At 35.1% G+C, this 24,362-nt stretch overlaps 1 protein-coding gene across 3 annotated transcripts in view; it reads right to left on the bottom strand.

Annotated features, from left to right (window-relative positions):
- Positions 1–217: 217 nt before the first annotated feature.
- Positions 218–24,362, bottom strand: part of LOC127842588 (protein saal1-like) — a 36,333-nt gene continuing 12,188 nt past the window's right edge. For all 3 annotated transcript variants that reach the window (XM_052372166.1, XM_052372175.1, XM_052372185.1), the window contains exons 6-12: positions 9,628–9,687; positions 9,022–9,137; positions 8,617–8,740; positions 7,550–7,632; positions 2,614–2,784; positions 1,281–1,633; positions 218–1,019 (exon numbers count right to left, since the gene is read on the bottom strand). In XM_052372166.1, coding sequence (XP_052228126.1) covers positions 555–1,019; positions 1,281–1,633; positions 2,614–2,784; positions 7,550–7,632; positions 8,617–8,740; positions 9,022–9,137; positions 9,628–9,687 — 1,372 coding nt within the window. In that variant the 3' untranslated portion in view covers positions 218–554. The remainder of the gene's footprint in view (positions 1,020–1,280; positions 1,634–2,613; positions 2,785–7,549; positions 7,633–8,616; positions 8,741–9,021; positions 9,138–9,627; positions 9,688–24,362) is intronic.

The following is a 24,362-nucleotide window of genomic DNA, read 5'->3' on the forward strand; positions in this document are numbered from 1 at the left end:
CGCCTGCGGACAAGTTTGTGTCTAATGACAGACAGAGTGCCTGACAGACAGACATACATGTGGAGAATGTCAATGGCGATTTCAGCGTATCCATCTCCACTTCCTTATATGGGGTATAACAAGGATTTGTTCTCTAGTTTAATCATCTTCATACCAAAAGCATAATCTCCACACAGTCTTCCTGTGAAGAATATGGTGGCGAACAATAACACAGTCACACATAAACACATTTTTAATGATGCATCACAAACAAATACAACATATTTGTACAAACATAAAGTGTGCTTTAATTCCTTTAAAGGACTAGCACATGTTAAGCTGCCTACTGAAGTAAGGTCAATTTTGTAAAAATAGAGAAAACACGTTTTGCCACATAATACAACAGCGTAATAGAATATTTCCTGAATCGTGATCATTTCAACATCATTAAAAATCATTGATAAACAGCTGACCTATGGTGTGAACTGTTTAATGAACATATTCTACTATGATAAAATTAAAGTGCACAGTACCACCATTGTATGGAATTCTTTACAAACATGAGTACCATTACATTACACGTGTAACAATTTGTCTGGCTGATCTCTACTAGAATCCGCTCTGTTGATGATTCTGCCTTCATTGATGTCCTTGAGAATGCGACCCAGTCGCTCAAAGCGATGCTCACTAGCCAAGTCAGACAGCTGCTTGAAGATTTTGCGGCCACTCTCGGAGGCTTTCAATGTCAGTCCCAGATTGTTTAGCCTCCAACGACCACAGGATTCATCCAGGTAACTGAGAATAGCGCCACAGTCTATGACAGATGTGTCTACTGGTGTGGAAATTGGCACCGAATCATGAATACTATCATTACTATTGGTGGTGTCCCCACTGTCATTGCCAATGCTGCTGTTGTTTTTATTTTGGTTGCTGTCGGAATCTACATCACCTTTTTTACTGGTGAGATTGCTTTCTGGAGTCCGTTCAAGGTGTGTTTCACTGACTGCAGCTTTAGAAAGTGCTTTAGCCTGTACGGATTTCTGAAAAAAAGACAGGGTAAGTGCGGGAAATAATGTTTAGTGCAGCTAATAAAATAATATAATAATTATATACTAATGAAGAAATTTGAAAAAGACCAATGTTCGATTGTGTTACATCCAACAAGCATGGTATGCAATAATTCTCCCACAATATATGTCGGATTTTAGAGCATTTTGTGATTCATTTGTTGTCTTTGTTCATTTGCATGCATACATGTAGCACTGTAAAAGGGAAATTAATTAAAACAATGCTATACTCACTGTGAACACAATGTTACAATAATCTACAATGATGGCTGATAGGACATCATAGAGTACAGTGAGCTGGTATAATTCCTCCTTTTCCTCTTCACTGAGACTGCTTTCTTGTGTCCCATTTCTGTCACTTTGGCCTCCATCTTCACTGTCTTTTGTACCATTTGTCACAGTTTTATCATGTGACACTATATCTCCCTGTGATTGGTTTAAAGCAACATAAGTTGCTGCTGATTGGTCAAATGAAGCCACATGTTTGTCACTAGGTGCTTGCATGTTAGTTTGAGCCTCCTTGTACTTTTGAAGCATTGGATACACTGGTTCCAGAATTTTCAGTAAAATGCGCATCAACTTCTCATCTGTGATTTAAAATTACATATGATATGAGAACATCAGATGTAAACGTATAGAACTCCTTACGACCTTACAGTCAACCAGTCAGAGCCTTGTTTTCATGACTTTGAAAGTGCAATAAGCTGGAGCCCAGAGAATTTTTATGAAGCATTCACATTTTAAAGTTATTTAGCTGGATCTATGCCAAAATACAACTACTTGTGGTAAATTACTTAATAGTTTACTAATTATAGAAACAACAATAGATGTTTTGTCCGAAACACAATGCCCCCTATTGCCCCGCTTTGAGCTTTTTTAAAGAAGTGTAACGTGTCAGTTAAGTACCTTGTGTAATCTACATCCCTTTGTGTCAAAACCGGATTAATCTTGATTACGAAACAGCAGTGAATGTGTGCATGGATTATGTTGGAATTTAATGCCTCATGTCTACGTTAAAGTTTTAAAATATTGTTCAACTTAGTGTTTGTTTTTGTTCAAACAAAGAGCATGATTGTTCGTTAGGATCTTAAATTCGCCGATCGGTCGACTGACGAAATTTATGAAAATTAATGCCTGACGATTAATAATGGTTTCACAGTATTTGACCTTTGACCTTGAAGGATGACCTTGACCATTTCACCACTCAAAATGTGCAGCTCCATGAGATACACATGCATTACAAATATCAAGTTGATATCTTCAATATTGCAAAAGTTATGACCAATGTTAAAGTTTTGGGTCACACGCATACAATGAATGAATAAATTTATGACTGACAGACAGACAGGCCAAAAACAATATACCCCGATCATTAGATCCGGGGACATAAAAAGTATACATATATATAAAAAGAGCACAAATTGTGCAGTTTAGTATTAAAGATTGGGTGAGGGATAAGGTAGTGAAATCATTTTTGCAAAAAACACGTCTTCAGTAAGTGGCCAATGAGGGTCTCAAAGTAGATAGTAAAACAATAGTAGAAAGTATGACATCTGAAATCATGTACCATTGCAGAGGTTAGCCATCTGGCCTAGTGGTCGGGTCATGAAGAGTATGTTGAGGACAGAGAGGGCCGAGGCAAGGGGCTGCACCTTGCCGTCAACCCCCACTATCTCGTACTCACACACCTCATTCAGGTACGCAAGGATCTTCAACTCCAGGGCATCTATGTGGGCAACTGGAAGTGTGTGAAACTACACTGTATAATAAAGGCTACCGGGCAGAGAAATTATTAGTGCATGTTTATAAAATCAAATGGAATTGTGAGCAAGTATCAATAAACCTTTCGATCAGATGTCACATAGATTTGGTCTATTGATATTTGTGTACAAGATTGCGATATTGTGCATACAGTTAACAAAAAAGTACTCAATAAAACAGGCTTATACTGCAACTTTACTATAACATGTCAAACAAGAGCACCGCCTTGCAGGTGCAGACCACACATCTATTTTTCTTTTTCAAGGTGAAGGGACCTAACTCAATTTCAATCACAAAGGAAAGAGGGGTGGAGTGGAGAGGGGTGTATAGTGTGGGAGTGTGGTCATTTATTACATTATCTTCCAAAAATGCAAAAAAAATGCAAAAAAAATGTATATTTTTTTTGGGGGGGGGGGGGGATTCTTGGGTGGGATGGTTGGACGGTATTTCAAAAATAAAATAATAAAAATAAACATTTGTGTTTTTTAACCATGTTTGAAAAAAACAAGAGATGTGTTTGTCAGAAACACAATGCCCCCTATTGCGCCACTTTGAAAATTTGTATTGTTTGTTGTTTTTTTCCTTTGACCTTGAAGAATGATCTTGACCTTGAAGGATGACCTTGACCTTGAACGTCCACCACTCAAAATGTGCAGCTTCATAAGAACGCCGCTTTGAATTTTTTTTACTTTTTTTTTTACCTTGAAGGATGACCTTGAACTTCCACCACTAAAAATGTGCAGCTTCATGATAACGCCGCTTTGATTTAAAAAAAAATTGTTTGACCTTTGACCTTGAAGAATGACCTTGACGGATAACCTTGACCTTGAACCTACACCACTCAAAATGTGCAGCTTCATGATAACGCCGCTTTGATTTTATTTTTTTTTACCTTGAAGGATGACCTTGACCTTGAAGAATGACCTTGACCTTGAACTTCCACCACTCAAAATGTGCAGCTTCATGAGATACACATGCATGCCAATTATCAAGTTGCTATCTTCAATATTAAACAAGATGCGTTTGTGAAACACAATGTCCCCCTATATGATGTTTGACCTTGAAGGATGACCTTGACCTTGTGAAGGATGACCTTGACCCTTCACCACTCAAAATGTGCAGCTCCATGAGATACACACGCATGCCAAATATCAAGTTGCTATCTTCAATATTGCAAAAGAATTCATAAAATAAGCAATTTGGGCCACATATATTTGACCTCTGACCTTGAAGAATGACCTTGACCTTTCACCACTCAAAATGTGCAGCTCCATGAGATGCACATGCATGCCAAATATCAAGTTGCTATCTTTAATATTGCAAAAGTATTCATAAAATAAGCGATTTGGGCCACATATATTTGACCTCTGACCTTGAAGGATGACCTTGACCTTTCACCACTCAAAATGTGCAGCTCCATGAGATACACATGCATGCCAAATATCAAGTTGCTATCTTCAATATTGCAAAAGTATTGATAAAATGAGCGATTTTGGCCACATATATTTGACATCTGACCTTGAAGGATGACCTTGACCTTGACCTTTCACCACTCAAAATGTGCAGCTTCATGAGATACATATGCATGCCAAATATGAAGTTGCTATCTTCAATATAGCAAAAGTTATTGCAAAATGTTAAAGTTGGCGCAAACAGACAGACAGACCAGCGGACCAACAGACCAACAGACAGACAGGGCAAAAACAATATGTCCCCCACTACTATAGTGGGGGACATAAAAAGTTATGGCCAATGTTAAAGTTTTCGGACGGACAGATGCCATATATTTGACATTTGACCTTGAAGGATGACCTTCACCACCTTTCACCACTCAAAATGTTCAGCTCCATGAGATACACATGCATGCCAAATATCAAGTTGCTTTCTTCAATATTGAAAAAGTAATGGCCAATGTTAAAGTTTTCAGACGGACAGACACCATAAATTTGACATTTGACCTTGAAGGATGACCTTGACCTTTCACCACTCAAAATGTGCAGCTCCATGAGATACACATGCATGCCAAATATCAAGTTGCTATCTTAAAAAGTGAAAAAGTTATGGCCAATGTTAAAGATTTTTTCGGACGGACAGACAGACTGACTGACAATGACGGACAGTTCAACTGCTGTATGCCACCCTACTGGGGGGCATAACAATTATTTTTTTGGGGTAGGGGTGGGGGGTATAGTGTTAGGGTGTGGTGGTCATTTATTAGATGATCTTTAATTTTAAAAAAAATAATGGGGGGGATTGAGGGGGGATTGGGGGGGGGGTTCGTTTGGACGGAGGCAATTGTGGTATGTCAGGTAAGAGTTGTTTTGTCAAAGTATCAATCAAATCCAATCATAAATAAAGAAGTTATGGCAATTTTAGCAAAATTTAATAATTTGACCTTGAGAGTCAAGGTCATTCAAAGGTCAAGGTAAAATTCAACTTGCCAGGTACAGTACCCTCATGATAGCATGAAAGTATTTAAAGTTTAAAAGCAATAGCCTTGACACTTTAGAAGTAAAGTGGATCTAAACACAAAATGTAACCATATATTCAAAATTACTAAGTCAAAAAAGGGCCATAATTCCGTAAAAATGACAACCAGAGTTATGCAACTTGTCCTTTACTGTCCCCTTATAATAGTTTGCGAGTGTTCCAAGTATGAAAGCAATATCTATGATACTTTAGGGGTAAAGTGGACCAGAACACAAAACTTAACCAAATTTTCAAGTATAAAGGGTCCATAATTCCGTCAAAATGCCAGTCAGAGTTACATAACTTTGCCTGCACAGTCCCCTTATGATAGTTAGTGAGTGTTGCAAGTATGAAAGCAATGGCTTTGATACTTTAGGAAAAAAGTGGACCTAAACACAAAACTTAACCAAATTTTCAATTTTCTAAGTATAAAAAGGGCACATAATTCCGTAAAAATGACAGTCAGAGTTACATAACTTTGCCTGCACAGTCCCCTTATGATAGTTAGTAAGTGTTGCAAGAATGAAAGCAATGGCTTTGATACTTTAGGAAACAAGGGCTGTTTGTAAAACATGCATGCCCCCCATATGGGCTCTCCGTTGTAGTGAGAGCCATTGTGTGAATATGTTTTTTGTCACTGTGACCTTGACCTTTGACCTGGTGACCTGAAAATCAATAGGGGTCATCTGCCAGTCATGATCAATGTACCTATGAAGTTTCATGCTCCTAGCCATAAGCATTCTTGAGTTATCATCCGGACACCATTTTACTATTTCAGGTCACCGTGACCTTGACCTTTGACCTTGTGACCTCAAAATCAATAGGGGTCATCTGCGAGTCATGATCAATCTACCTATCAAGTTTCATGATCTTTGGCATATGCGTTCTTGAGTTATCATCCGAAAACCATTTTACTATTTCAGGTCACCGTGACCTTGACCTTTGACCTAGTGACCTCAAAATCAATAGGGGTCATCTGCGAGTCATGATCAATCTTCCAATGAAGTTTCATGATCCTAGGCGTATGCATTCTTGAGTTATCATCCGGAAACCATTTTACTATTTCGGGTCACCTTGACCTTTGACCTAGTGACCTCAAAATCAATAGGGGTCATCTGAGAGTCATGATCAATCTACCCATGAAGTTTCATGATCCTAGGCGTATGTGTTCTTGAGTTATCATTCAAAAACCATTTTACTATTTCGGGACACTGTGACCTTGACCTTTGACCTAGTGACCTCAAAATCAATAGGGGTCATCTGCGAGTCTTGATCAATGTACCTATGAAGTTTCATGATCCTAGGCCCAAGCGTTCTTGAGTTATCGTCTGACAACCACCTGGTGGACGGACAGACCGACAGACCGACCGACAGACCGACATGAGCAAAGCAATATACCCCCTCTTCTTCGAAGGGGGGCATAAAAATTGGACCTAAACACAAAACTTAACCAAATTTTCAATTTTCTAAGTATAAAAAGGGCACATAATTCCATCAAAATGCCAGTCAGAGTTACATAACTTTGCCTGCACAGTCCCCTTACGATAGTTTGTAAGTGTTGCAAGTATGAAAGCAATGGCTTTGATACTTTAGGATAAGAGTGGACCTTAACACAAAACTCAACCAAATTTTCAATTTTCTAAGTATAAAAAGGGCACATAATTCTGTCAAAATGCCAGTCAGAGTTACATAGCTTTGCCTGCCCAGTCCCCTCATGATAGTTAGTACGTGTACCAAGTTTGAATGCAATAGCATTGATACTTTATGAGAAAAGTGTACCTAAACGCAAAACTTAACCGGACGCCGACACTGACGCCAAGGTGATGACATTAGCTCATAATTAAAAATAAATAAATAGATGAGCTAATAAAATGTTTTTTCAAGCACTGACTATTTTGAGATCAAAGATAAATACAAGTGATTATTTCAAACAGAAATACCTATGGTTGTATGAAATTATATGTGACCGTCACATAAATTAAGTCATTTTCATGAATTTTCTTGATTTAAAATGAGGTTTTCAATGGTTTTTCAATAATTGATACCATTACATAAACAAATTTGTTGAGGTATACATGTTTGCCAAATGAGACACATCTATCACAAGGTAGACAAAGCAGAATAATTCTCAAACAAATATGATTTCCACCTGGTTACAAAATTTCACTCTCTGCAGATGTTTTTTCATCAAAGGTAGCTTAAAGTAACTGCTTTGGAATTCTTTTGGGCAGGAAAAATCAACAGTGAGCAATGAGAAGATAAACAGTACACACCCAAAGCCTCAACGCCGGACTCTGTGGTGGAGAAACTCTGAAAGATGTGCAGGTACAGCTCCATAGCCTCACCTTGGCTGCTCCTGGAATCACAAGCATTAGAAGTAGAATCATGTACAGAGCACGCTTTGAAAACTTTACATAAACTGTTTGACTACAGTATGTGCAAGCAAACGATGAAATCATTTATCCATGATGATCGGATGCTTCAGAAAGTGGGTATGGTAGCCTGCAATATGCCAATTGCGCTGCTGCGCTCCTGAACTTTTATAAGGGATATATTGATTTTTAAATTAATTTTATGTTTTCCTGGTGTAACAACCTACCTCAAATGAAGAATTGAAATAAAATGAGAATAATATCGTGTTTCAACATTTTCCATGCAAAAAGATGAAACCACTACTACCCCACGTGCAAAAGTGCCAAATTGTCATGGATGAATGATTATATCGTTATCTTGCACACAAAAAAGAGTCAAATGATCACATGCACAATTTTAAATCATAATCTTAACTCATTACTGAGAGTTTAAAGTTTGAAAAGTGTTGCGTAAAAAAGGATCCAATTGTATGTGAACGTACCTTCACTTAATACTCACATCACCTACGATATTCATTTTAATATCCCCCCCCCCAAAGCCCAATAAAAAAAAAGACATCAGCAATATATAACTGGCTGAATCAGATCTTTTTTGTAAACATCATGTCAATGAGGTTTAAATGCTTAAACAGATTAACAGTCACTCCCATAGTCTATCCAATATTCAGGGATTGACTAACTTTAAGATGGTGATTTATTGCAATTGACTTCAATGCTTAAGGGTTGTTTTTCATGTTATGGGCCCTTGTGACATTAGCTGTTGATCTGTTCACCAAAAAATCCAAAGGCTTCTCCCATTCCCCTCTCTTTGTAGGTAGGAGTTCTACAGACATCTTACAGAAACACATGGTCAACGGACTGACATACATAAGTGCGTAGACAAATACCCAGGTTCTTTACACGCGGGCAAAATAAATGGTGTCTTTCACTAAGTCTTGTAGGCATGTGTTTCGTTTAGCAGAACTGACCCAATTTGTTCAGTTGCCTCTAGCAGTGACTCTACAAAGTCCACAGTGGCCCAAGACACACACAGGTCCGTTTCTAGATCCAGAAGAGTGTCCACAAGCTCTGCTGTGTTCTGCAACAAGTCACCTGTACAGAAAAAAGATAAATCAGTTGCTTTTAGGTTCTTCCATAAAAAGTAAATAAGTATGTGCTAATATTCGATGACGCTCAATACATTGCTGACCTGTATCAAATGCAACATTTTGAGTGTCTCTAAAAGTAAATTTTTGAACACCTGTATGTTTGACTCTAAATTTTTCAGACAGCCGAATTTAAACAATAATAATTTTCAGGCACGGAAAAAGTTACTTATTTTGAAGTGTCCAAAAACATAGTTTTTACAGTACACACTCATGCCTGGCACGCACAGTTTGTGGAGCTGGAGAAGATGAACTTGAGGTGGTCAAGGATCTCCTCGGAGCGCTGGATGGCCCGGATCCAGGGACCGCGGGAGCCCGTGTTTGACAGGGAAGTCGAGATCAGCCTGCAACCACAGTCAGCCATTCAGCCTTCTTCTGATAAAACTGGGCTTAATGCATGAGGCTAAATTAAATCTAATTTAATCTTTGACATTTTATATTTAAATTAAAACACATTATTGTTAACTATTGTAAACCATATGTAATGTTCATACACTTGCCTTTTTATATGCAATTATATTATTTTTACTAAATAAGCAAAAATCATGAGCCTCCTCTAAGAAAACAGGGCTTCATGCATTTCATAAAGTGTCGTTCAAATTAGGGATGGCTAATCAGGGATGATTACGGATGATCTCTTATCAGGGATGACACTTTCCACCTAAACTGGACTTTCACTATAAAGACTCTTCCTTTAAACAAATAATAACAAACAAGCAGAAAGTGTCCCTGATTTACCTTTGTAGACTAAACAGGTATATCTAATGATGACACTTGCATTTATCCCTATTTTTCTAGAGTCAGGCTTAAATGAGAACTTAAATGAAAACTTACCTTGTGTTTGCCACTAGTGTAGGTGCATCTCTAGTCTCCATCATGGACAACACAAGTTCACTGTAATTATAACAAGGCAAAATGTGAATTGTTAATGATTGTTCATCGTTACCCCCCTTGTTTAAAAATCAATCTATTTTTAGTCTTGGCGACCTTGACTTTTGAGATATTGATGTAATTCTTTCGCGCGACACACCGTCCAATGATGGTGAACAAATGTGCCAAATGATTTTAAAATCTCACAATGAACGACATAGTTATGGCCCAGACAAGCTCATTTATGGCCATTTTTGACATTTGAACTCAAAGTGTGACCTTGGAGATAACGACGTAATTCTTTCGCGAGACACCCGGTCCAATGATGGTGAACAAATGTGCAAAATTATTTTAAAATCTCACAATGAATAACAAAGTTATTGCCCACACAAGCTTGTTCTGCCCGCCCGCCCGCCCACCGACATTCGCTAATCTAATAACCAGTTTTTTCCTTAAGAAAACCTGGTTAAAAACCTGGTTAAAAATTGTCAAGGTAACCCAACAGTCCTCATGCTCACCGGCTTGTTGCAACTAAAATGAATATCAAGCAAATTTTTTATATTCTGATAGTAGAGCAAGGTTTGACAACATAAAATAATCTGAGCAAGCTGCTCTTAAAAGATAGTGTGAAGACCAAAATAATATATTATCTCCTGTCAATGTTAATACACTGTAACTTAGCGCAGGATTGTTCACTGGTGATATTGTTGCCTGAGAAATATCAAATGCAAGCAACTATTTGATAACTGCATCTTTGCATGCTTGATTTTTCAGATGCTAACCGCAGCAAGGACAAGTAATTTAGGGGATCAAATTTGGTTAAGGTAAGAGGAAACTTACGGAAAAGTACCTACTGTGTATTCAGAGACATGCAACCGGCAAATTTACCTGGATATTGTTTGTTCAACATGAAAAATGTCTTTTATTCTATTTCATTAGGGTTAAAAGCACATATGTAAATCACTAAATGCTTAAAGGGGCCTTTTCATGTTTTAGTAAATTGACAAAATTGAAAAAAGTTGTTTCAGATTCACAAATTTTTGTTTTAGTTATGATATTTGTGAGGAAACAGTTATATTAAACATTTACTATGCTCTAAAATAGCAATTATATGCATCTTTTGACGATTTAAAAACCTGGAAATTATAAAGCGTTGCAACGCCAGGGCTCAAAATTAACCTAAAACCCAACTTGCCCTGCCGTGCAAGTACTATGAATATCTACTTGCCCTGAACGTAAAGTCACTTGCCCAAACATGAACTATCACATTAACTGTAAACCTCATATTTTTTAAAGAAGATCAAAATGGTACACCACAAAACCTTTATTTTGCACATTTAACAAAATAATTACAGCAATTATAGTCTAATTAAAGTCTAAATTTAATGATCTTTGTTCTTTTTTGCAGTTGCCTGGGCGGACAACCAGATAAAAAAATATCTTGCCTGGACCCAACTTTTACTTGCCAGGGGCAATATGACAACTGTTAATGTTGAGCCCTGAACGCGAAACAAATTAATAATTTGGAGAGTTCTGTTGTTGTCGTTATATTTTGCGAAACTACAAGGATTGCTTACATAAATTATAAAATACATCTGTCATTGTGTCAAGAAGGATGGCCGAGTGGTCTACATGGTAGACTTTTTATTTCAGGACTCCAGGGGTCAGTGGTTCGAGCCTGCTGCGGACTGCACAGGCTAATCTGGGTGACACTTTACACACATGCATGAAGCCCAGTTTTCTCCGAACACGACTCATTATATTTGCTAAAATTGAACTACAACAGCTGGATAGGGGAATTTTTCGGAAATTTCCATTGTGAATTTGAGGCATTCATTTAGGTAATTATATACTTTTTGAGATTAAGTTTGGGGCTGAATTGTGGCACACCATTTGACGAAAGCACTATGTCCCCTATTGCACTTTGATAACACACAGCAGTTATATGAGAGAATTCTTTTAAGTCCAATAGTCGCTACTTTTTCATAAACCGAAACTTGAATTTGATCTGTAAGTCATGCAGGTAGACTCTTAAACTAACAAGGGCACCACATAACGGGTGCCAACGCTCAGCTGCAGGTGCAGTTTTGAACAAGAGCTGTCAGAGGACAGCACCCTTGACTATTCGAGTGCTTGACAGTATAGCGTAAGCTATCATGGGGAAATTGTTCAAATTATTCTATAAGGTCAAGGTATTGGTTCAGGTATATTTTCAACAATCTGTTGAACATTTGTAAAGACATAAAAACATAAAACAAACTAATAAGATTTTATTTCAAGTTTGATAGCAATAGCTTGGGTGGGAAGTTTGGACGGTTCTTCAAAAATAAAGTAAATAGATACATGTATTATTTTATTTTTTTAACCATGTTTCAAAGAAAAAAATATTCTCTTGGTTGGGTAGGGGGGGGGGGGTTGTTGAGAGGGGGGTATAATGTGGGGTGGGGTCAGTTTTTAGACGATCTTTCAAAAATAAAACAAGAGGGCCATCAGGCCCTAAGGTGCTCACCTGAAAGCAAAAGGAACTAGACTATTCTGAAAAAAAATGCAAGCTGATTCATGAAGATTATTTTGGACCAAAAAAGTGACTTTTAACATGTTTTTTTTTTATTTGACCTTGTGACCTACTTTTTGAGCTCATATGACCCAGCTTCAATCTCTGGCAAAATTTCATCGGGACAAATGTTCTAACCAAGTTTCATGAAGATTGGCCAATAAATGTGGCTAATATAGTGTCAACAAGTTTTCACTAAAGCCATATAAGGACATTTTCAAACTCACTCAAGCTATTGTTAGAACAAATGTTCAGATCAAGTTTTATAAAGAATGGATATTAAATGTGACTTCTAGAGTGTTAACAAAGTTTTGTAGTAAATAGCCATTTAAGGAAAAATGCCACGCCCCCTTGCGGCCATGTTTTTTTAAATGATCTCAACCATTTTTGAACTTAGCCCAGATATTATTAGTTCAAATATTCTGACCAAGTTTCATGAGCATTGGACCACAAATGTGACATCTAGAGTGTTAACAAGGTTTTACCATACCATTTTCAAACTCGCCAAGATATTATTGGGACACATGTTTTGACCAAGTTTCATGAAGATTGGACTAAAAATGTGACTTCTAGAGTGTTAACAAGGTTTAACTATAGCCATATAAGGAAAACTGCCACGCCCCCTGGCGGCCATGTTTTTCAACCAACCAGAACCATTTTCGAACTCGTCCAAGATATTATTGTGCTCAGGTGAGCAAAAAAGGAAAACAAAAATTTAAAAAAAATTGGGGGGAGGGGGGAGGGGGCAGGGATTCGGATTGGAGCATGGGGTATTGTTTGGGTGGAATCCATTGTGGTATTCCAGTAAGTGTTGTTTTGTCAAAGTATTAATAAAATCTGATCATAAATAAAGAAGTTATGGCAATATAACTAAAATTTATTCTTTTGACCTTGAGAGTCAAGGTGATTCAAAGGTCAAGGTCAAATTGAACTTGCCAGGTACAGTACCCTCATGATAGTAAGAAAATATTTGAAGTTTGAAAGCAATAGCTTTGATACTTTAGAAGTCAAGTGGATCTCAACACAAAATTTAACAAAATATTCAGGTCCTAAGACAAAAAAGGGCCATAAATCTTACAAAATGCTTGATACAGTTGTCTGCTCTATAGATTGGGGTCATTTTGTTAAAGAAGTTTGAAAAATATGAAAGCAATATAATATGTCAAGGGACATTGAAAATATTTGAGGTGGTACGCAAACTTTAACATAGATTTATCAATAATATGCATATTCTAAGTAAAAAAGGGCCATAATTCTTACAAAATGCTTGATACAGTTGTCTGCTCTTGTTTATACGTTGGGGTCATGTTGGTTAAGAAGTATGCAAAATATTAAAGCAATATGTCAAGGGACATAGGAAATACTTGGGGTGGTACGCAAACTTTAACATTTGCACGCTCACGCTGACGCAGGGGTGAGTAGGATAGCTCCACTGTATATATTTCATACATAACAGTCGAGCTAATAAATGAAAGATTGTCAGAAATTTTTAGAGGTCACCAGTGATTTTTTTTTGCCAAAAATTACCACCAATTTTTGGCTGCTTCCCAATTGCAAAATTCCATGTTTTTCCCAAAAATCTAACCAAAATTTCCCCCCAAAAACAGCCCAATTTCAAAAAAAAAAAATATATTTTAAGAAAGAAGTCTCTTATCACTTAATTATGATTTCTTAACTTTATATCTCAAATTTATTTTTTAAACATCCTACAAAATATATATCTTTAATTTAGTCCTTTTTGTCATAAATAATTCCTAAATTTGCCACTTTTATTGATTTGATATAAAAAAATAATCCCAAATTGACCAGACTCCTTTTGCCAAAATGACTAGAAAACCCTCTGAACATGCAGTTAAAAACAATATTTATAATGTTTCTTATAATAATATTTATAATGCTTAATTTTCCCCAAAAACATGGTTGATCGAGCTATTTTTCCCAAATTCATGGTTTATAGCGCTTATTTTCCCGATTCAAATTGCACAGGCTGTAACAAATAAAAGCAAAAAAAATCACTGGTCACAGTGACCTTGACCTAGTGACCCAAAAATGGGTGTGGCGTGTAGAACTCATTAAGGTGCACCTACATATACAAGTTTTAAAATTGTAGGTGGAAGCACTTGATTTTAGAGCCAATTTTAAGGTTTTAGCAAAGCAGACAACAGACGGCAGACGCCGGAGGATCAGCTGGCTATGACAATACCTAAGGTTATCTCCGAAAACAGCCAAGCTAAAAATAGGGTCAGTATCTTAAAGCACTTCGGAACCAAATTCGGAAGTTTTATTTACGAGCAAATTGTCACATTCAAGGACTGTTAAAAAAATAATGGACAGTAACGCCAATCGATATTGAAAGTTGTGTCATGTAAGTAAACTAACACCAAACTAGAGGCCCATGAGGGCCTGAATCGCTCTACTGCTTTAAACACTGTGCAAGTTTGGAAAGAATAAGATGGAAACTGTGTACTTAATCGCGCAAACAAGGAGAATTTTCTCAAATTCAAGGGGAGATTATTGTGTACTTATTTCTCCGATACTGCTCATTTTCAATAGGGTTCCAGTCCTCTTTGATATAAAGATACTGTGCAAATTTGGAAATAATTGGATGAAAACTGTGGCGTTAATTAAGTAAAAACAAGCGGGATTTCAAAATTTTCTCATATTCAAGAAGAGTCATTCTGGATGTATTGCTTCGATAATGCTCTTTTTACAAAAGGGTTTGAGTCCTCATTGATACAAAGACACTGTGCAAGTTTGCCAAGAATCGGATGAAAATTATGGGCTTTATCACATAAAAAAACTGAATTTCCATTTTTATATCAAATTCAAGTGGAGATAATTCTGGACTTATAACTGATATTGCTCATTTTCAATAGGGTTTGACTCATCATTCAGATAAAGACACTGTGCAAGTTGGGAAATAATTGGATGAAAACTGTGGACTTGATTGCGTAAACAAGTCTTATTTCACAATTTTCTCAAATTCAAGGGGATATTATTCTTGACTTTTTACTCTGATGTCACTCATTTTCCATAGGGTTCGAGTCCACATTAATATAAAGACACTGAACAAGTTTAAAAAGAATCGGATGAAAACTGTGAACTTTATCGCGTAAACCAGAAAAAGTCTAACGCATGGACGGACGATGGAAACCACGCCATGACATAAGCTCTTCAGGCCTTCGGCCAGTAGAGCTAACAAGAGGGCCTGCAGGGTTTTTTTTGGCCCGATTTTATAGCCGAAATTCGGCTATGTTCCCAATCCCAAAAAGTATACTTTTTTCCCAAAATGTGGCCAAAAATTCCCAATTTCCAAAAAAAAAAAAAAAAAAAAAGTTCTTTTTTTTTTTTTTTTAGAAAGAAGTGTCTAATGCGTATTTTATCTCAATTTTAATTCAATTACATCTAACAAAGTTTTTTATGATTTTGTTCTTTTAATTTGAATGATTATAAAGAGTTATATTAAATTTAGTATTTCCCTAATCACTGGACTTTTCGTGTGGAAAAAAAAGGCCAATGAATTTATTTTCCCAATTTCATGAAAATGCCGATAAAATTCCCAATTCCAAAGCCATGGGCTATCTTCCCAAAAAGTGGAAAAAAAAACTGGCCTGAAAGGCCCAAAGTCGCTCACCTGAGATAACAAGATATTATTGGGACAAATCTTCTGACCTAGTTTCACAAAGATCGGAAAATAAATGTGGCCTCTAGAGTGTTAACAAGGTTTTACAATAGCCATATAAGGAAAAATGCCCCGCCCCTGGCAGCCATGTTTTTCAACAAAAAGTCATCAAAAAGAATCATTTTTGAACTCTTCCAAGATATTATCGGGATGAATCTTCTGACCAAGTTTTATGAAGATCGGACAGTAAATGTGGCCTCTAGAGTGTTAACAAGATTTTACTATAGCCATAAAAGGAAAAATGCCCCGCCCCTTGGAAGCCATTTTTTTCAAGCAAACATAATTATTTTCGAACTCATCCAAGATATCATTGAGACCAATCTTCTGACCAAACGTCATGAAGATTGGACAATAAATGTGGCGTCTAGAGTGTTAACAAGGTTTTACTATAGCCATATATAGCCATATTAGGAAAAATGCCCCGCCCCTGGTGGCCATGTTTTTAAAGCAACCCAAACCATTTTCGAACTCATCCAAGATATCATTAAGACAAATCTTCTGACCAAGTTTCATGATGATCAGAAAATAAATGTGACCTCTAGAGTGTTAACAAGGTTTTACTATAGCCATATAAGGAAAATAGCCCCGCCCCCGTGGTGGCCATGTTTTTCAACCAACTGCATCATTTTTGAACTCGTCCAAGATATTACTGGGATGAATCTTCTGACCGAGTTTCATGCAGATTGGACAATAAATGTGGCCTCATGAGTGTTAAAAAGATTTTACTATAGACATATAGCCATATAAGATAAAATGCCCCGCCCCCTGGCGGCCATGTTTTCCAAGCAAATGTAACCATTTACGAACTCATCCAAGATATCATTAAAACAAATCTTCTGACCATTTTTCATCAAGATTGGACAATAAATGTGGCCTCTAGAATGTTAACAAGGTTTTACTATAGCCATATAAGGAAAAATGCCCCGCCCCCTGGCAGCCATGTTTTTCAACCAACATGCATCATTTTCAAACTTGTCCAAGATATAATCAGGATGAATCTTCTGACCAAGTTTCATGGTCAAGGTCATCACTGGAGTGAAGTGCTGATAAATTTGCTCTCCAATTTTACATCAAAAATGCATGTTTATAGTGATTAAGTAGTATTAAAATTTAGTACAACATGTGCATGAATGTACTGTGCATATAGTGATAAAAGTGTAAATTGAAAATATAATGAAATAAAAGGAATTATTCGAATTATTTGAAAGTGTCAATTTCAAAAGACTGTACATGAATTGAATGATTGTTGAACTGTATCTAATCGGATACCATCTTGAAAAAATCCCTGTGTTCACCTGGATAATACCTGGATTAAAATTTGTGGAGGGACTAATACTGTACCTTGATTATCAAAAACAAAATAAGGAAAATATAACTGTACTGCAGAATAATTGCTTGACTATCAAAACAAAATAGTGTGAAATAGTGTGAAAATAACTGTACTTGTCAATTAACATAATGAGTGAAGTTGCATCAAAAGGCCAGCCCAAACTGAGCTTCTCAGGGGTAAAACCCCAAACAAAACAGGCTGTAAAAAAATCTCGCCCGGATAGTGAAGCTAGCAACTCCAGCATGGAAGAATTTCAGGTCATTCAAGCACAACTACAAGCAATGACTGATACAATTACAAGTTTGAGGGATGATCTCAAGGGTATGTTGAAGAAGGAGGAAGTTGAGCAACTAATTACAAACACTGTTACAACTCTAATGAACAAAATTATGCAAAACATTAATGATAAGATTGACCAATTAGTCAGTGAAAAACTTGTTGAAATGCAAGCTAAAATAAAATCATTAGATTATGACAACAAAAATTTCAAAGACAAGATACAAATTCTAGAAGATAAAACAAGTACCAACGACAAATCGATTCATGAACAAATAGAAAAAACTTATGAACTCAGCAAACTGGCCCACATGAAAGCAAATTATAATGAACAATATTCAAGGAAAAATAACATTAAAATATTAAATATACAAGAAAATAGAGAGGAAACAGAAGACTCAATCACAAAATCAGTAACCTCAATTCTGAAGACTCATGCAGGGGTCGACCTCCTGCTTAGAGATATGATTGCCATCCACCGTATCCCTACAAAAAGAGGACACACCAGGCCTGTTCTCGTTAAGTTGAGGAACAATTCGGCAAAGTCCACCATAATGCGAAAAAGGGCCCCCATGAAGAACGGCGGCTATAAACTAGTTGATGACGTCACCAAGCCAAACCAGGGGCTGATCAACAGGCTTCATCTACACCCTGACATAAGTAGCGCCTGGTATTTCAATGGATCCGTGTATGGACAAACTGTTGCGGACGAACGAATCAAATTTGACATTTATGATAATGTGAACAATGCCATTGAGGAGTTCAGACGATACAGAAGAACGGGGGTGAACGGAAAATAGAGGCAATATGAACATTGCTATGAACAATGAACACTGTGATGTAGAAACATGGTATGTCCCTATTTACATATAAATCATTAGAGTATATTATACACTTTTATTCTATAAAAATTACGTTATGTCTCCTTATTTAATTACCAGTACAATTTGAATGTTTTGAACAATATTTTTTTGCATACATCACATAAATTAACCTCTGAAAAAATAAATTGTTGAAGAAAAAAAAACATTTTTGGGAGAACTTTTCAGTACAGTTTAAACCAAAGCAGTATCCTAAATGAGAACAACCTTATAAACTAACGGTAAATAATGTCAAGTACTAACCTTGAAAACAGACTATACAGTTAAAAGTAGGCTTAGAAAATCAGTATAGATCTAAATTTCGCCTGAAGACATAATCTCTGGTCAGTCAGATTGATATAGTCCTTACCTTGTTTAACTTAGGTCAATATGTGTATCGAATAATTACATGTGAAGAATACAATTATACCTGTGTACAATTGTCAATAATAGCTAAAAATAATACCGGTAAACTATTCTGCACCTTTTTAGTAATTGGTACGCTGTTGTTTATATACCAGTCTTTCTTGGCATGTATGTCATTCTTATTACTTAAATAGTAAGTCTGTATTTAATTCGAAAGTAGTGTATATAGTCTGTACCTTTTGAGAATGCTCAAAACCATCCAAGTCCACTATAGTCGCTATCGACTCTAATTTAAGCCATCATTTGTTAAGAATCCGTAAATGCGAAGAATGAAAATATACCAATGTCATAAAAACAACAACAATAATTTTAAAAAAATGCAATCTTGTAAACAATATTGTAATTAATATGTAAAAATATATCATACATATCATTGAAAAGATGGTTATATTAATAAAAGTATCACAATAAAACATACTTTTTTTTCTTTACATAATATAAAACATGGACTAATCTTTTCCAAGATGTGATAAAGATTAGAAAGTTATTGTTAAAAAAATATATATCCAAACATTTTAGAAATAAAAAATATATTTTAAGTCTTTGCATGAATATTTTTCACCTCAGTATATTCAGACTGAATAACTGTTTTTTCATATACATGTACATACATATGTAGGACAATTATCAAGACTGTAGTGCTCTTGCTCACTTTATGTTGTTTCACACTATAATTGATATGTACATTACTTTACTGCTGTTCTTATAATATTGAAAACTTATAATCCTTAGTATAATTATATGATTTAGGAATTTACATACATGTTGAACTTGTATATTTGACATATGTATGCCTGACAATTAGCCTGTATATATATTTTTTGTGAGGAATATATGAATATATTTGATAACCGCACGTGAACATTGATGTAAATTCGTTTTGTATATGCGGATGTATTGTTCTTTCTTATTTGATATGTTTGACACATATGTGTTGTATAAAGCCTGAGTGTAAGTTTTACGTTTTAGAAACAAAATGTTCTGATACATCAAGGCTCCTTATCCAAGACAAGTGAGTAGTGTGTTAAGCACTGAAGTTGACTCGAAAAAACACACTGTTTGGGGCGTATTTCGGCTGATATTTCAGTTTTATTAAATAAAAATCTAATACAAAACCATATACTTATAAGCATTTATATGTTACAATAAAATGTCTTGCCTCATGAACTTAATTGTATGTAAACTCTAGTATTTGAGAAATTGATACACCCCAAATTCAATAATATGTAAAATATATGTTGTAAAGTCATGTATTTAGATGTAAATTAGACTATATATAGGAGTCTATACTCAATTTGAATGGTATGATTTTTTTACATCTCAGTCCACTCAGAAAGAACAACACTTTTTCCAATACATACCTGTTTAGGTCAATTAGACTATATACAGGAAACTGTATAGTTCTTGTTCTTTTCATGTTGTTGCACACTAACATTGTTATGTAACATTACTTCGCTACTGTTCTTAAATTATTCCCTTAAGAGTTATTGGTTTAGGAATTATTATATACCCGTACTATTCTACTGTCTCTACAACAACAACAACAACAACCATTACCTTAATTAAGCTCAAATCACAAATACAGTGACACATGAGTATACAGTGACAATGCAACTTTTACAAACAGTTATAATAACAATAGCTTCATGGTGATAAGATATGTGACATAAATTTAAATTGAGTCGGGGCATGTTGATGGTGACATGAGAAATGAACATTTTTTCCCCTTCGCCTGAAAAACCTGTTTGTTTACCTGGATGACTAAAACAGACTATAGTCATGGTTTTTCCATTTGGTTCTATTTAAAGCCCGGCGAATTTGAGTGGTTAATTTATTTTTATCTAGGGCGCCTCGCTGATCTGTGACTGTGTGTTAACCTTGGAATTAGGTCAAAAATGTGTGTTTTGTTTATGGTTTCATATTTATCTGCAGTACATTCACCGAGATTGATTAATTTATAATTTTAATTTAACTAAAGTGATGTAGAGATTTAAAACTTGTGGACTGTCAGGTCTGTTTAAAGTCGTATACTTTATCGAAGTGTGCTTAATAAATTACCGGCGTATATAGTTTTTGTTAAGGTTAGATATGACTATAATACCCACTACTGCAACATATGAACGTTGATGAAGTCGTTGTTTAAAGTCGTATACTTTATCGAAGTATGCTTAATAATTTAACGGTTTATATAGTTTTTGTTAAGGTTAGATATGACTGTAATTCATATGACTGCAACACATGAACATTGATGACAATTTGTATTTTATGTGTGGATGCGTTGTTCCTTGTTTGTTTAGCACATGTATGTTGTAATGAGCTTGATTGTAGGTTTTAGCTTTTAGAAAAAAAAATATTTTGATAAATTTGACAATTTGTATTTAATATATGGATATGTTGTTCCTTGTTAGATATGACTATAATGCATACTACTGCAACACATAAACGTTGATGAAGTCGTTGTTTAAGGTCGTATACCTTATCGAAATATATGCTTAATAATTTACCGGTTTATATAGTTTTTGCAAAAGTTAGATATAACGGTAATTCACATGACTGAAACACATGAACATTGATGACAATTTGTTTTTTATATGTGGATGTGTTGATCCTTGTTTGTTTAGCGCATGTGTGTTGTAATAAGCTTGAGTGTGGGGTTTTAATTTTTTAGAAGAAAAACATGTTTTGATAAATCAAAACTCTCCTATTGCTTATAAGCAATTTATATGTAAAAATTAAATGACTCTTCAATTTTATGAACACTTTCGGATTTCAATAATTGATACATTCCAAATATTATCAAATGTAAAATATATGTTGTTAAATCATGTATTTAGATGTAAATTAGCCTATATGTTTTGATTTACAATCAATTCTCATATGTTGAAACTCCTTTTGTACATTTTGTTTCTGTTTCGTTGTATTTCGCTTGTTTTTTTGTTTTTTTTTCAAATGTGGTATTTTATATTTTCTCTGATTTTATGTTTTTCTGTTGGTTTGTATGAAGATAGAATGAATTTTGTACATCTTTTGTGTAAATGTATATATATTAACAAAAGAGAAACCAACTGGACATGTTTTCAAATAGAAACTAACTGGACAAGCACACACAAATTAGCATTTACATCACCCTTCACCTCTTTAAATGATTAAATTATGCACTTTGAATGTCAAAGGGCTAAGCAATAAAGACAAACGCATAAAAATCTTCAAATGGTTAGACGAAAAAAAAAATAGTATATGCCTATTACAAGAAAGTCACTTGACACCTACTTTAGCACAAACCGTAAAAGATGAATGGGACGGAGACATCTATCTCAGTGGACAACATACTAATAAACAAGGCATTGCCTTTTTGATAAAAAATAATATAGGGATCACAGTCGAAAACTTTAACGAAATAATAATTGGCAGACAAGCAAGTATAGATATCAAAATACACGAAACACAATTAACATTAATCAACGTTTACGGCCCTAACATAGATGACTCCACATTTTACGAAACATTACAATCCTTTATAATTAACAACCAAGATAAAAACATTATAGTCGGTGGTGATTTTAATACTGTCCTTAACCCATTACTAGATAAAAAGAAGGGAAACCTTTATACGCATCCTAAAAATAGAAACATTTTAAATAACATAATTGAAAACTACAATATGATAGACATCTGGCGTACTGTAAATCCAAACGAAAGCAAATTCACCTGGCACTCAAACACAAAACCAACAATATTCTGCAGATTAGACTATTTTTTAATATCTGAATCTCTTTGCAATATTATTGACACATGTAGCATAAAACCAGGATTCATGACTGACCACTCTCTAGTTGAACTTATAATACACAAAATACAACCTGAAAGAGGCCCAGGATACTTTAAAATCAATAACAGCATATTATTAGATACACAATACCAAACGCAAATAAAACAAGAAATACTCAATACAGTTCAAAATAATAAAGATGCAAACCCAAACACCTTATGGGAAGTAATTAAAAGAAATATACGTAACACAACGATTAGATACACATCATTTAAACAAAAAGAAACACGCAAACTTGAAACTGAAACCATCAAAATCATTGAAACACTTGAAAAACAATTACATGAAACAAACACAAACGATACAAAAGACATTGAGAATGAAATAAAATTAAACAAACAAGTATTAGAAGGAATTTATCATACACAACTCAATGGAATAATATTACGAGCACGTGCACAGCATGTTGAACACAATGAAAAAAATACAAAATACTTCGCAAACATCGAAAAACGTAGAAGTGAACAAAAAACTGTACACAAATTAGTAGTTAATGGCGAAGATATAACACACAGAACTCAAATACTAGAAGAACAACGTTTGTTTTTCGAAACCCTCTATAAACGAAAACATGTTGAAAATAACGCCCTCTTTAAAAATACACACCATGCTTTAAATCAAGAAGAAAAACAACTGTGCGACGGATTACTTAATGAATATGAATGTGGAATAGCACTTAAAGAAATGCAAAATAACAAAAGTCCAGGATCTGATGGCATCACAGTCGAATTTTATAAAATATTCTGGAACGATATTAAAACACATTTAATTAATTCACTCAACTATTCTTTTAACAACAAAAACCTAACTACGCTACAAAAGCAAGGTATAATATCACTCATTCTAAAACCTGGAAAAAACCTAGAATCCTTATCAAACTGGCGCCCGATTAGTCTACTTAACAATGATTATAAAATTGCAACTAAAAGTATTTCAAACAGAATCAAAAAAGTATTACCATCAGTCATTTCAAGATCACAATCTGGTTTTATTAAAGGACGATACATTGGTGAAAATGTACGTCTGATACAAGAATGCATAAACTATTTCAACCAACCAAACAATTCTGGCCTCATCTTCTTTGCAGACTTTGAAAAGGCTTTCGATTCACTAGACCATTCGTTTATGTTCTCTTGCTTAGAAAATATGAATTTCGGTGAAAGTCTAATTAAATGGGTAAAACTATTTTATACCGATATTAACAGTATAATAATTAACAATGGCTTCTTCTCAAACAGTTTTAACATCGAACGAGGGGTACGACAAGGATGTCCACTCTCATCCTCACTATTTATTATATGCATCGAGTATCTATCACACTATATTCAATCAAATAAACATATAAATGGAATATCGCTAGAACCTGACGAAGAAATTAAACAGTCGCTATTTGCTGACGACGCAACTTATTTTTTAAATGACAGTATTGACTCATTCAATAATCTTATAGAATCGCTTACCCTTTTTGGAATGGCATCGGGTCTTAAACTTAACAAAAGTAAATGCACTGTGCTACGAGTAGGTAAATTTAAACAAAGTAATATTCAACTTAAAAAAGAAATGAAATTCCACTGGACATCAGATGAAGCAACAACGTTAGGAATAACATTCACAAACAATGAAAATGAAACAGTTCTAAAAAACATACTGCCTAAACTATAAAAATTTAAAAATTGTCTAAAATCATGGCAGCATCGTAAACTAACACTAATCGGAAAAAACACGGTGTTGAAAACGTTTGC

This window comes from Dreissena polymorpha, chromosome 1 (genome assembly GCF_020536995.1).
Source record: "Dreissena polymorpha isolate Duluth1 chromosome 1, UMN_Dpol_1.0, whole genome shotgun sequence".
Lineage (NCBI taxonomy): Eukaryota > Metazoa > Mollusca > Bivalvia > Myida > Dreissenidae > Dreissena > Dreissena polymorpha.